The sequence below is a fragment of the Carcharodon carcharias genome, chromosome 11, assembly GCF_017639515.1.
Source record: "Carcharodon carcharias isolate sCarCar2 chromosome 11, sCarCar2.pri, whole genome shotgun sequence".
Lineage (NCBI taxonomy): Eukaryota > Metazoa > Chordata > Chondrichthyes > Lamniformes > Lamnidae > Carcharodon > Carcharodon carcharias.
In genome coordinates this window covers 50,022,105-50,036,908 of record NC_054477.1, presented here as the reverse complement: position 1 = coordinate 50,036,908, position 14,804 = coordinate 50,022,105, and the positions used below count along the sequence as shown (strand labels likewise).

At 41.6% G+C, this 14,804-nt stretch overlaps 1 protein-coding gene across 4 annotated transcripts in view; it reads right to left on the bottom strand.

Moving 5' to 3' along the window:
- mtif3 (mitochondrial translational initiation factor 3) overlaps positions 1-4,469 on the bottom strand; it is a 42,092-nt gene extending 37,623 nt beyond the window's left edge. The window contains exon 1 of one of the 4 annotated variants that reach the window (XM_041199762.1): positions 4,224-4,469. In XM_041199762.1, coding sequence (XP_041055696.1) covers positions 4,224-4,318 — 95 coding nt within the window. In that variant the 5' untranslated portion in view covers positions 4,319-4,469. The remainder of the gene's footprint in view (positions 1-4,223) is intronic. The other 3 variants (XM_041199765.1, XM_041199763.1, XM_041199764.1) reach the window with 3 other exon arrangements.
- Positions 4,470-14,804: the final 10,335 nt, after the last annotated feature.

The following is a 14,804-nucleotide window of genomic DNA, read 5'->3' as shown; positions in this document are numbered from 1 at the left end:
TGCTTGACTCTCCCAATTTTGGCACTAGCCCAGATGTTAGTAAGGAGGGCTTTGCAGGGTCAACATGGCTGAGATTGCCTCTCCGGTGCCTAGTTCGATGCCAAGCGGTTCATTCCGTTTTTGTGATTGAGTGGCTTGCTATTTAAGACCACATTGCTGTGGGTCTGGAGTCACATGTAGGCTAGACCAGATAAGGATGACAGATTCCCTTCTCTAAAGGGCACTAGTGTTTTATTATCATTAGATATGTAAGTCCAGATTTTTATTGAATTCAGATTCCACCATTTGCCCTGGCTGGCTTCAAACCCGAGTCCCCAGAGCACTACCCTGGTGGCTGGGTTACTAGTCCAGCGACAATACCACTATGCCATAGCTTTCCTGCCCCATCCCTGTTCTCATAGCGCATTTGATTTTGGGCATCTCCTTCATGGCAGATTCCATTCTCACCCCAGTGTTTCACTAACACCGAATTCTCTTGCTGCAGCAGTTATCTGATGAGTTAGCAAACGTTATGATTTTTAGCTCGAAAACAGCTTTATACTTGTTGTTTTGTTGGAAGACTCATTTCTCTTCTTTGTTTGCCATGTAAGGTCTGCTCTGTGAATCTTTGCAACATAGCCCATGTCACCCACTCGATCCTTTGTGCCCAGTGATAAGGTAAGTATTTGTGGGGTGAAAAATTGAGGCTGACTACTAATGTGAGTATGGCTGATGTGGGACACCGGGGTGGGGTTTGGGGATCAGCTCATTTGGCAAGTATGTGCATAAACACGATATTTGGAGCTGGAAAAATGGGGTAGTCTTATACATTGGGCCAACTTATACCCCACAATCTATGGTATATAATGCATTTAACATAGAAAAACATCTTACGGCATTTCACAGAGATGTAATAAGGAAAAAATACAATAATATTTTTTTAAAATAAAAAAGCTCAGTTGAACAGTAAAACTATGTTACCATGAATGGTTTCATACTTTTATTCATACCATAGGGTCAACAAATTGCTTCACTGTACAAAAGGACTGAAATCAAACCCATCAATAATAGAGAAATATGGCAATTTACTGCTTGAAGTATGACTTTCCTGGAAATTACTTTAATTGCACTAGGCACTTAGATTCGCTTTTCTGAAGAATCCATGGTGAACCATTGCAAGACCAATGAAGTACTGTGAATTACTTTTGTATTGACATTTAGTAGGTTAGGGTGTTTGCTCTATTGGTTTTTCTTGATGAATTTGCTGGACACCATCACAAGTGTAGCTACTTGTATTTGCACAAAAGTTTACATTTTGCAAACTAAAATATATTTATATCAATCTGACACATTGGGGGCTCAATTCAGTTGGCTCCACCCACTGTATAATAGCAGTAACAAACCTATTGCTTCTATAGACCACATACAATACCCACTATAACACACTTTACCCACTTCCTTTATCTGCAGTGAGAAGCTTTTAAGTATCTCAGCAAGTAAATGAAGCAACATTTCAGAATATCTGTTCAACCTTGAGGTGTCTAAACTATGGGCTGTGTGAAATCCAACACAAAAATTCAGCAACCCAATTTCTGATGTACTTTAATTTCTTACTCACTGATTTGTACTGTTTGAATTTCACGAGCCTACAAGTTAGAATAATCCCTTATCAATACCATTGGCTCTTTAATGGATAAGTCCTAAATCAGAACACCAAGGTCTTAGTTTGGCAAGTTAAGATATATACAAATCAGATATGTTTTATGGCTGCTTGATCAAAAATAGATAAATCCTAGACTGAAAGATAGTATACTGATTGCACACAATTTTCCTGGGTTATCTCATTTCCATAATTATTCACAGTTTCCAATGCAACTTTGGCCTTGTGCAAGGAGCTAACCCAATGAACAAATCAACAAATCATTCTGGAGGGGAAAATTAAAGTGGCTGCTTGGAGGGGTCAAAAAAAATCAAACAACCTTTGGAAAGGCTTAAATGACATTTCAATCAACTGCCAAACTTTGCCAAGAGTAAAAGGAAACAGGCAGAAAACATGTGCTTGGCAAAAATGAAATTAAAGGAAACTCAATATGTTATGGAGTCTGAAGTAGGATAACCAACCTTCCAGGATTGGCCTGGAGTCTCCAGGAACTTAAGATCAATTTCCAGGTCACTGCTGTGTGCAACCCCGGAGAAAAATCATTAGGATATTAAAAACAATTGTTTGTTAATTTCTTTGAACATTTCTCTTTATTGGACATAAAGATATTGAAAATGGGAAAAAGGAGGCTGTTGGGCTGACAGTAAAGCATCATCCAATTGGGCAATGAGTCTTTTTGCTTTCCAATTGGTGTAGGAAGTTAGTACATCACAAAAATGGATGTGTTGGCCAACTAATGGGTGCAGCATGTGGGAAAATTATGTGCTGAAACTTCCAGGAATACATTCAATCACAGCTGGCAACCATAGTTTGAAGGCAAATGGCTCAGTATCTAGCCCTTATGCTGTAAAAGATGGGTACAAGAAGAGGTGCCTTTTTTGGCACTCTGTCAATAGAACAGAAGTGTCACCTATCGTCAACAAACCCAAGATGCAAGCTCGTCACAGCTATAGTTGGTACCATTCCTGTAGGTGCCCTTGCAGCAAATGACATCACTCAGAAACTGACCGCTGCTGTCAGGGAGTGTGTGAAGGCCATTAATTATTGGCAGGTAGGTGTGCCAAGACATTTGGTGGCACAATGGCAAATGCAACGTAACTGTTTACTGATCTTTCTGGCATGTCTTCTTTCATTTTGTACACTTCAACCATGAAATACTGTGTCCAAACCAATCCCATCATTAAAGATACTTCCAATGCTGCCCACGACACAACTTTCCAGCTTCAAGCTGGATGTATTGCAGCTTGTGGGAGAATTGCTTTTCAAATGCCCTCTACTCTTCCCCAATTCCTGTTCTGTTGAAGTTCTGAAAGTGATTCACTAATGGTTTAACAGACACTAATAGACTTTTTGGGGGAGTTAAAACCAAACATATCTTAATGTGTTAATAAAAAATGTCCTCCAAATTAAATCTACAAATGCGTGCTAATAAACTAGCCCCGACGCTCTGACAAGTAATGGCTCAATATGAGAAATGTTTACAAAGTCTCTATAACTGGGGGAAAACAGGAAGATTTGGGAGTAGAGTCAACAACACCTTTTAATATCCCTCCAGCCCGTCCATCCTTCGGACCGTCTCTGACCGACTCTAACCCGGACTGGGTCCTCACCCCAGCTCCAGGCCCCCACTCTCAGCCCAGCTCCAGGCGCCAGGCCCCCGCTCTGACCCCAGCTCCAGGTGCCATGCCCCCGCTCTCAGCCCAGCTCCAGGCGCCAGGCTCCCGCTCTCACCCCAGCTCCAGGCGCCAGGCCCCCGCTCTCACCCCAGCTCCAGGCGCCAGGCTCCCGCTCTCACTCCAGCTCCAGGCGCCAGGCTCCCGCTCTCACTCCAGCTCCAGGCGCCAGGCCCCCGCTCTCAATCCAGCTCCAGGCGCCAGGCCCCCGCTCTCACCCCAGCTCCAGGCGCCAGGCCCCCGCTCTCACCCCAGCTCCAGGCGCCAGGCCCCCGCTCTCACCCCAGCTCCAGGCGCCAGGCTCCCGCTCTCACTCCAGCTCCAGGCGCCAGGCCCCCGCTCTCAATCCAGCTCCAGGCGCCAGGCTCCCGCTCTCACCCCAGCTCCAGGCCCCCACTCTCACCCCAGCTCCAGGCGCCAGGCTCCCGCTCTCACCCCAGCTCCAGGCGCCAGGCCCCCGCTCTCACCCAAGCTCCAAGCGGCAGGGCCCCGCTCTCACTCCAGCTCCAGGCGCCAGGCCCCCGCTCTCAATCCAGCTCCAGGCGCCAGGCCCCCGCTCTCACCCCAGCTCCAGGCGCCAGGCCCCCACTCTCACCCCAGCTCCAGGCGCCAGGCCCCCCGCTCTCACCCCAGCTCCAGGCGCCAGGCCCCCGCTCTCACCCCAGCTCCAGGCGCCAGGCCCCCGCTCTCACCGCAGCTCCAGGCGCCAGGCCCCCGCTCTCACCCCAGCTCCAGGCGCCAGGGCCCCCGCTCTCACCCCAGCTCCAGGCGCCAGGCCCCCCGCTCTCACCCCAGCTCCAGGCGTCAGGCCCCCGCTCACACCCAAGCTCCAGGCGCCAGGCTCCCGATCTCACTCCAGCTCCAGGCCCCCGCTCTCAAACAAGCTCCAAGCGGCAGGGCCCCGCACTCACCTCAGCTCCAGGCGCCAGGCCCAGGCCCCGGCCCCGGACTCACGGCTGGATATCGGTTTTTCTGTGCAGCTCAGACTCACCCGCCAAACTTTCATTCACAGCTGAAAAGACGAAGAAGCCCGAATTCTGAGATCGCCAATAAACTCGGAGCGGCCACAATTTAATTTACGGCAACACAGTGGGAGGCGGAGACTGTGAATCACTGAGAGATACAGAAAGATATACAATCACTGTGACATATACTGAGAGAGATTGGGAATCACTAAGAGATATACAATCACTGTGACAGATATTGAGAGAGACTGGGGATCAGTGAGAGATATACAATCACTGTGACAGATATTGAGAGAGATTGGGAAACACAGTGTGAAACACAATCACTGTGAGACATACTGAGAGAAATTGGGAATTACTTAGTGAAATACAATCACTGTGACAAATAGGGAGGGAGATTGGGAATGACTGAGAGCGATACAATCACTGTGACGGATACTGAGAGAGATTGGGAATCACTGAGAGATATAAAATCACTATGACTGATACTGCGAAAGATTGGGAATCAATGAGGGAGATACAATCACTGTGACAGATACTGAGAGAGATTGGGAATCACAGAGATGTACAATCACTGCGACAGATAGTGAGAGAGTGGGAATTATTGAGAGATACATAGACAGAGTGACAGATACTGAGATAGATTGGGAATCACAGAGAGTTATACAATCATTGTTACAGATACTGAGAAAGATTGGGAATCACTGAGAGATATGCAATCACCATGACAGATACTGAGAGAGATTCGGAATCACTGAGTAATATTCTATCTCTGTGACTGATACTGAGAGAAATGGGGAATTACGGAGACATGTACAATTACTGTGACAGATACTGAGAGAGATTGGGAACCACTGAGAGATGTACAATCCCTGTGACAGATAATGAGAGAGATTAGGAATCACTGAGAGATATACAATTACTCTGACAGATACTGACAGAGATTGGGAATCACTGAGAGATATACAATCACTGAAGGCAGATACAGACAGAAATTGGGAATCATTGAGAAATGTTCAATGGCTGCGACAGATATTGAGAGAGATTGGGAATCACACTGGGATATACAATCACTGTGACAGATACTGAGAGAAATGCGGAATCATTGAGAGATAGAGAGATATATACAATCATTGTGACAGATACATAGAGAGATTGGGAATCACTGAGATATATACAATCACTGTGACAGATACTGAGAGAGATTGGGAAGCACTTAGTGATATACAAACACTGTGACAGATACTGAGAGAGACTGGGAATCACTGAGGGATGTAGAATCACTGTGACAGATAATGAGAGAGATTAGGAATCACTGAGAGATATACAATTACTCTGACAGATACTGACAGAGATTGGGAATCACTGAGAGATATACAATCACTGAAGGCAGATACAGACAGAAATTGGGAATCATTGAGAAATGTTCAATGGCTGCGACAGATACTGAGAGAGATTGGGAATCACACTGGGATATACAATCACTGTGACAGATACTGAGAGAAATGCGGAATCATTGAGAGATAGAGAGATATATACAATCACTGTGACAGATACTGAGAGAGATTGGGAAGCACTTAGTGATATACAAACACTGTGACAGATACTGAGAGAGACTGGGAATCACTGAGGGATGTAGAATCACTGTGACAGATACTGCGAGAGATTGGGAATCACTGAGATATATACAATTATTGTGAAAGATACTGAGAGAGATTGGGAATCAATGAGAGATATACAATCACTGTGAGATATACTGAGAGAAATTGGGTATCACTGAGAGATATACAATCACTGTGACAGATACTGAGAGAGATTGGGAATCAGTGAGAGATATACAATCATTGTGACAGATACTGAGAGAGATTGGGTATCCCTGAGAAATATGCAATCACCGTGACTGATACTGCCAGAGATTGGGAATCATTGAGAAATATACTATCTGTGTGACAGATACTGAGAGAGATGGGAATCACTGAGACATATATCATCACTGTGACAGATAATGAGAGAGATAGGGAGTCACTGAGACATGTACAATAACTGTGACAGATGCAGAGAGAGATTGGGAACCACTGAGACATTTACAATCACTGTGATAGATATTGAGAGAGGTTGGGAAACACAATGGCATATACAATCACAGTGAGACACACAGAGAATTTTGGAATCACTTAGTGAAATATAATGACTGTGACAAATAGGGAGAGTGTTTGGGAATGACTGAGAGAGATACTATCAGTGTGACAGCTACTGAGAGAGATTGGGAATCAGTGAGATAAATATAATCACTGTGACAGATACTGAGAGAGATGGGGAAATACTGAGAGATCTACAGTCACTATGACAGATACTGAGAGAAATTGGGAAGGAACGAGAGATATACAATCGCTGTGACAGATACTGAGAGAGATTGGGAATCCCTGAGTGATATACAAACACTGTGACAGATAAGGAGAGAGATTGGGAACCACTGAGAGATATACCATCATAGTTACAGATACTGAGAAAGTTTGGGAATCACTGAGAGATATGCAATCACTGTGACATATACTGAAAGAGATTGGGAATCAATGAGAAATATGCTATCTCTGTGACCGTTACTTAGAGAGATTGGGAATCACTAAGAGATATACAATCACTGTGACAGATATTGAGAGAGATTGGGAATCAGTGAGAGATAGACATTCAATGTAACAGATACTGAGAGAGATTGGGAACCACAGAGAGTTATGCAATCATTGTTACAGATACTGAGAAAGATTCGGAATCTCTGAGAGATATGCAATCACCATGACAGATACTGAGAGAGATTGGGAATAACTGAGAAATATACTATCTCTGTGACAGATACTGAGAGGGATGGATAATTACTGAGACATGTAAAATCACTGTGACAGATACTCAGAGAGATTGAGAACCACGGAGAGATATGCAATCACTGTGACAAATCTGAGAGAGAGTGGGAAACACAGAATGATACACAATCACTGTGAGACATGCTGAGAGAAATTGGGAATTACTTAGTGAAATACAATCACTCTGACAAATTGGGAGAGAGATTGGGAATGACTGAGAGTGATACAAGCAATGCGACAGATACTGAGAGAGATTAGGAATCAATGAGGGATATACAATCACTGTGACAGATACTCAGAGAGATTGGGAATCACTGAGACAAATATAATCACTGTGACAGATAATGAGTGAGATTGGGAGTCACCGAGACATGTACAATAACTGTGACAGATGCTGAGAGAGATTGGGAACCACTGAGAGATATACAATCACTGTGACAGATATTGAGAGAGATTGGGAAACATTGTGGGATATACAATCACTGTGAGACATACTGAGAGAATTTTGGAATCACTTAGTTTTATATAATCACTGTGACAAATAGGGAGAAAGTTTGGGAAATACTGAGAGAGATACTATCACTGTGACAGCTACTTAGAGGGATTGGGAATCACGGAGATATAAAATCACTGTGATAGATACTGAGAGAGATTGGGAATCAGTGAGATATATATAATCACTGTGACAGATACTAAGAGAGATGGTAAATTACTGTGAGATGTACATTCACTATGACAGATACTGAGAGAAATTGGGAATGACTGAGAGATATACAATCACTGTGACAGATACTGAGAGAGATTGGGAATTACTGAGATATATACAATCACTGTGACAGATACTGAGAGAGATTGGGAATCAATGAGATATATACAATCACTGTGACAGATACTGAGAGAGATAGGGAATCATTGAGAGATATACAATCACTGTGACAGATACTGAGAGAGTGGGAATTACTGAGAGATACATAAACACTGTGACAGATACTGAGAGAGAGTGGGAATCATAGAGAGATATACAATCATTGTTACAGGTACTGAGAAAGATTGGGACTCACTGAGAGATATGAAATCACCATGACCGATAATGAGAGAGATTGGGAATCACTGAGGGGTATCGAATGACTGTGACAGATACCGAGAGAGATTGGGAATCACTGAGATATATACAATCACTGTGACAGATAATGAGATTGATTGGGAATCACTGATATATATACAATCACTGTGACAGATACTGAGAGAGATTGGGAATCAATGAGGGTTATACAATCACTGTGATAGATACTGAGAGAGATTGGGAATCACTGAAAAATATACAATCACTGTGACTGATACTGAGAGAGATTGGGAATTTTTGACCGATATACAATCAATGCAACGGATGCTGGGAGATTTTGGGAAATACTGAGAGATACACAAACACTGTGACAGTAACGGAGGGGGATTGGGAATCTCTGAGAGATATAAAATCACAGTGACAGATACTGAGAGAGAATGCGAAGCACTTAATTAAATACAATAAGTATGACAGATAATGAGAGAGTTTGGGAATCACTGAGATATATACAATCACTGTGACAGATACTGAGAGAGATTGGGAATCACAGTGGGACATACAATTACTGTGAAAGATATTGACAGAAATTGGGAATCATTCAGAGATATACAATCACTGTGACAGATACTGAGAGTGATTGGGAATCACTGAGAGATATACAATTACTGTTACAGATACTGAGAGAGTTTGGGAATCAATGACAGATATACAACCATTTTGAGATATACTGAGAGAAATTGGTAATCACTGAGAGATATACAATCACCATGACTGATACTGCCAGAGATTAGGAATCACTGAGAAATATACCATCTCTGTGACAGATACTGAGAGAGACTGGGAATCACTGAGACAAATATAATCACCGTGAAAGATAATGAGAGAGATTGAGAGTCACCGAGACATGTACAATAACTGTGACAGATGCTGAGGGAGATTGGGAACCACTGAGAGATATACAATAACTGTGACAGATATTGAGAGAGATTGGGAACCACTGGGATATACAATCACTGTGAGACATATGGAGAGAATTGGAGAATCACTTAGTTTAATATAATCACTGTAACAAATAGGGAGAGCGTTTGGGAATGACTGAGAGATACTATCACTGTGACAGCTACTGAGTGGGAATGGGAATCATGGAGATATACAATCACTGTGATAGATACTGAGAGAGATTGGGAATCATTGAGATATATATAATCACTATGACAGATACTGAGAGAGATGCTGAATTACTGTGAGATGTACAATCACTATGACAGATACTGAGAGAAATTGGGAATGACTGAGAGATATACAAACACTGTGACAGATGCTTAGAGAGTTTGGGAATGACTGAGATATATACAATCACTGTGACAGATATAGAGACAGATTGGGAATCACTGAGATATATACAATCACTGTGACAGATACTGAGAGAGATGGATAATTATTGAGACATGTAAAATCACTGTGGCAGATACTGAGAGAGATTGGGAACCACGGAGAGATATGCAATCACTGTGACAGATACTGAGAGAGATTGGGAATCACTGAGAGATATACAATTGATGCGACAGATACTGAGAGAGATTGATAATCACAGTGGGACATACAATCACTGTAACAGATACTGAGAAAGATTGGGAATCACTGAGAGATATGCAATCACCATGACCGATACTGAGAGAGATTGGGAATCACTGAGAAATATTCTATCTCTGTTACTGATACTGAGAGAGATGGGGAATTACGGAGACATGTACAATTACTGTGACAGATACTGAGAGCGATTAGGAATCACTGGGAGATATACAATTACTCTGACAGATACTGAGAGAGATTGGGAATCACTGAGAGAGAAACAATCACTGCAGGCAGACAGAGATAGGGAATCATTGAGAGGTGTACAATGGGTGCGACAGATACTGAGAGAGATAGGGAATCATCCTGGGATATACAATCACAGTGACAGATACTGAGAGAAATTCAGAATTATTGAGAGATAGAGAGATATATACAATCATTGTGACAGATACATAGAGAGATTGGGAAACACTGAGATATATATAATCACTGTGACAGATAGTGAGAGAGATTAGGAATCACTGAGAGATATACAATCACTGTGACAGATACTGAGAGAGACTGGGAAGCACTTAGTGATATACAAACACTGTGACAGATATTGAGAGAGATTGGGGATCACTGAGGGATGCAGATTCACTGTGACAGATACTGAGAGAGATTGGGAATCACTGAGATATATACAATTACTGTGACAGATACTGAGAGAGATTGGGAATCACTGAGATATATACAATCACTGTGACTGAACTGAGAGAGATTGGGAATCACTGAGATATATACAATCACTGTGACAGATACTGAGAGAGATTGGGAATCACTGAGGGATATACAATCACTGTGATAGATACTGAGAGAGATTGGGAATCACTGAAAAATATACAATCACTGTGAGTGATACTGAGAGAGATTGGGAATCAATGACCAATATACAATCAATGCAACGGATGCTGGGAGATATTGGGAAATACTGAGAGATACACAAACACTGTGACCGTAACGGAGGGGGATTGGGAATCTCTGAGAGATATAAAATCACAGTGACAGAGAATGCGAAGCACTTAATTAAATACAATAAGTAAGACAGATATTGAGAGAGTTTGGGAATCACTGAGATATATACAATCACTGTGACAGATACTGAGAGAGATTGGGAATCACAGTGGGACATACAATCACTGTGAAAGATATTGACAGAAATTGGGAATCATTGAGAGATATACAATTACTTTGACAGATACTGAGAGTGATTGGGAATCAATGAGAGATATACAACCACTTTGAGATTTACTGAGAGAAAATGGGAATCACTGAGAGATATACAATCTCTGTGACAGGTACTGAGAGAGATGGGGAATCAGTGAGAGATATACAATCATTGTGACAGTTACTGAGAGAGATTGGGTATCTCTGAGAAATATGCAATCACCGTGACTGATACTGCCAGAGATTGGGAATCACTGAAAAATATACTATCTGTGTGACTGATACTGAGAGAGATTGGGAATCACTGAGACTTATATAATCACTGTGACAGATAATGAGAGAGATAGGGAGTCACTGAGACATGTACTATAACTGTGACAGATGCAGAGAGAGATTGGGAACCACTGAGACATTTACAATCACTGTGATAGATATTGAGAGAGATTGGGAAACACAATGGCATATACAATCACAGTGAGACACACTGAGAGAATTTTGGAATCACTTAGTGAAATATAATGACTGTGACAAATAGGGAGAGTGTTTGGGAATGACTGAGAGAGATACTATTAATGTGACTGCTACTGAGGGAGATTGGGAATCAGTGAGATAAATGTAATCACTGTGACAGATACTGAGAGAGATGGGGAAATACAGAGAGATCTACAATCACTATGACAGATACTGAGAGAAATTGGGAATGACCGAGAGATATACAATCGCTGTGACAGATACTGAGAGAGATTGGGAATCCCTGAGAGATATACAAACACTGTGACAGATAAGGAGAGCGATTGGGAACCACTGAGATATATACCATCATTGTTACAGATACTGAGAAAGATTGGGAATTACTGAGAGATATGCAATCACCATGACAGATACTGAGAGAGATTGGGAATCACTGAGAAATATACTATCTCTGTGACAGATACCGAGAGAGATTGGGAATCACTGAGATATATAAAATCACTGTGACAAATAATGAGAGTGATTGAAAATCACTGATATATATACAATCACTGTGACAGATACTGACAGAGATTGGGAATCAATGAGGGATATACAATCACTGTGATAGATACTGAGAGAGATTGGGAATCACTGAAAAATATACAATCACTGTGACTGATACTGAGAGAGATTGGGAATCAATGACCGATATAAAACCAATGCAACGGATGCTGAGAGAGATTGGGAATTACTGAGAGATACACAAACACTGACAATAACGGAGGGGGATTGGGAATCTCTGAGAGATATAAAATCACAGTGACAGATACTGAGAGAGAATGCGAAGCACTTAATTAAATACAATAGGGGTATGACAGATAATGAGAGAGTTTGGGAATCACTGAGATATATACAATCACTGTGACAGATAATGAGAGTGATTGGGAATCACTGATATATATACAATCACTGTGACAGATACTGAGAGAGATTGGGAATCAATGAGGGATATACAATCACTGTGATAGATACTGAGAGAGATTGGGAATCACTGAAAAATATACAATCACTGTGACTGATACTGAGAGAGATTGGGATTCACTGAGATATATACAATCACTGTGAAAGATAATGAGAGTGATTGGGAATCACTGGTATATATTCAATCACTGTGACAGATACCGAGCGAGATTGGAATCACTGAGATATATAAAATCACTTTGACAGATAATGAGAGTGATTGGGAATCACTGAGATATATACAATCAGTGTGACAGATACTGAGAGAGATAGGGAATCATTGAGTGATATACAATCACTGCGACAGATACTGAGAGAGTGGGAATTACTGAGAGATACATAAACACTGTGACAGATACTGAGAGAGAGTGGGAATCACAGAGAGATATACAATCATTGTTACAGGTACTGAGAAAGATTGGGACTCACTGAGAGATATGAACTCACCATGACCGATAATGAGAGAGATTGGGAATCACTGAGGGGTATCGAATGACTGTGACAGATACCGAGAGAGATTGGGAATCACTGAGATATATACAATCACTGTGACAGATAATGAGAGTGATTGGGAATCACTGATATAGATATACAATCACTGTGACAGATGCCGAGAGAGATTGGGAATCACTGAGATATATACAATCACTGTGACAGATAATGAGAGTGATTGGGAATCACTGATATATATACAATTTCTGTGACAGATACTGAGAGAGATTGGGAATCAGTGAGGGATATACAATCACTGTGATAGATACAGAGAGAGATTGGGAATCAATGACTGATATACAATCAATGCAACGGATGCTGGGAGATTTTGGGAAATACTGAGAGGTACACAAACACTGTGACAGTAACGGAGGGGGATTGGGAATCTCTGAGAGATATAAAATCACAGTGACAGATACTGAGAGAGAATGCGAAGCACTTAATTAAATACAATAAGTATGACAGATAATGAGAGAGTTTGGGAATCACTGAGATATATACAATCACTGTGACAGATATTGAGAGAGATTGGGAATCACAGTGGGACATACAATCACTGTGAAAGATATTGACAGAAATTGGGAATCATTGAGAGATATACAATTACTTTGACAGATACAGAGAGAGATTGGGAATCAATGAGAGATATACAACCACTTTGAGATTTACTGAGAGAAAATGGGAATCACTGAGAGATATACAATCTCTGTGACAGGTACTGAGAGAGATGGGGAATCAGTGAGAGATATACAATCATTGTGAGAGTTACTGAGAGAGATTGGGTATCTCTGAGAAATATGCAATCACCGTGACTGATACTGCCAGAGATTGGTAATCACTGAAAAATATATTATCTGTGTGACTGATACTGAGAGAGATTGGGAATCACTGAGACTTATATAATCACTGTGACAGATAATGAGAGAGATAGGGTGTCACTGAGACATGTACTATAACTGTGACAGATGCAGAGAGAGATTGGGAACCACTGAGACATTTACAATCACTGTGATAGATATTGAGAGAGATTGGAAAACACAATGGCATATACAATCACAGTGAGACACACTGAGAGAATTTTGGAAACACTTAGTGAAATATAATGACTGTGACAAATAGGGAGAGTGTTTGGGAATGACTGAGAGAGATACTATTAGTGTGACAGCTACTGAGGGAGATTGGGAATCAGTGAGATAAATATAATCACTGTGACAGATACTGAGAGAGATGGGGAAATACTGAGAGATCTACAATCACTATGACAGATACTGAGAGAAATTGGGAATGACCGAGAGATATACAATCGCTGTGACAGATACTGAGAGAGATTGGGAATCCCTGAGAGATATACAAACACTGTGACAGATAAGGAGAGCGATTGGGAACCACTGAGATATATACCATCATTGTTACAGATACTGAGAAAGATTGGGAATTACTGAGAGATATGCAATCACCATGACAGATACTGAGAGAGATTGGGAATCACTGAGAAATATACTATCTCTGTGACAGATACCGAGAGAGATTGGGAATCACTGAGATATATAAAATCACTGTGACAAATAATGAGAGTGATTGGGAATCACTGATATATATACAATCACTGTGACAGATACTGACAGAGATTGGGAATCAATGAGGGATATACAATCACTGTGATAGATACTGAGAGAGATTGGGAATCACTGAAAAATATACAATCACTGTGACTGATACTGAGAGAGATTGGGAATCAATGACCGTTATAAAACCAATGCAACGGATGCTGAGAGAGATTGGGAATTACTGAGAGATACACAAACACTGACAGTAACGGAGGGGGATTGGGAATCTCTGAGAGATATAAAATCACAGTGA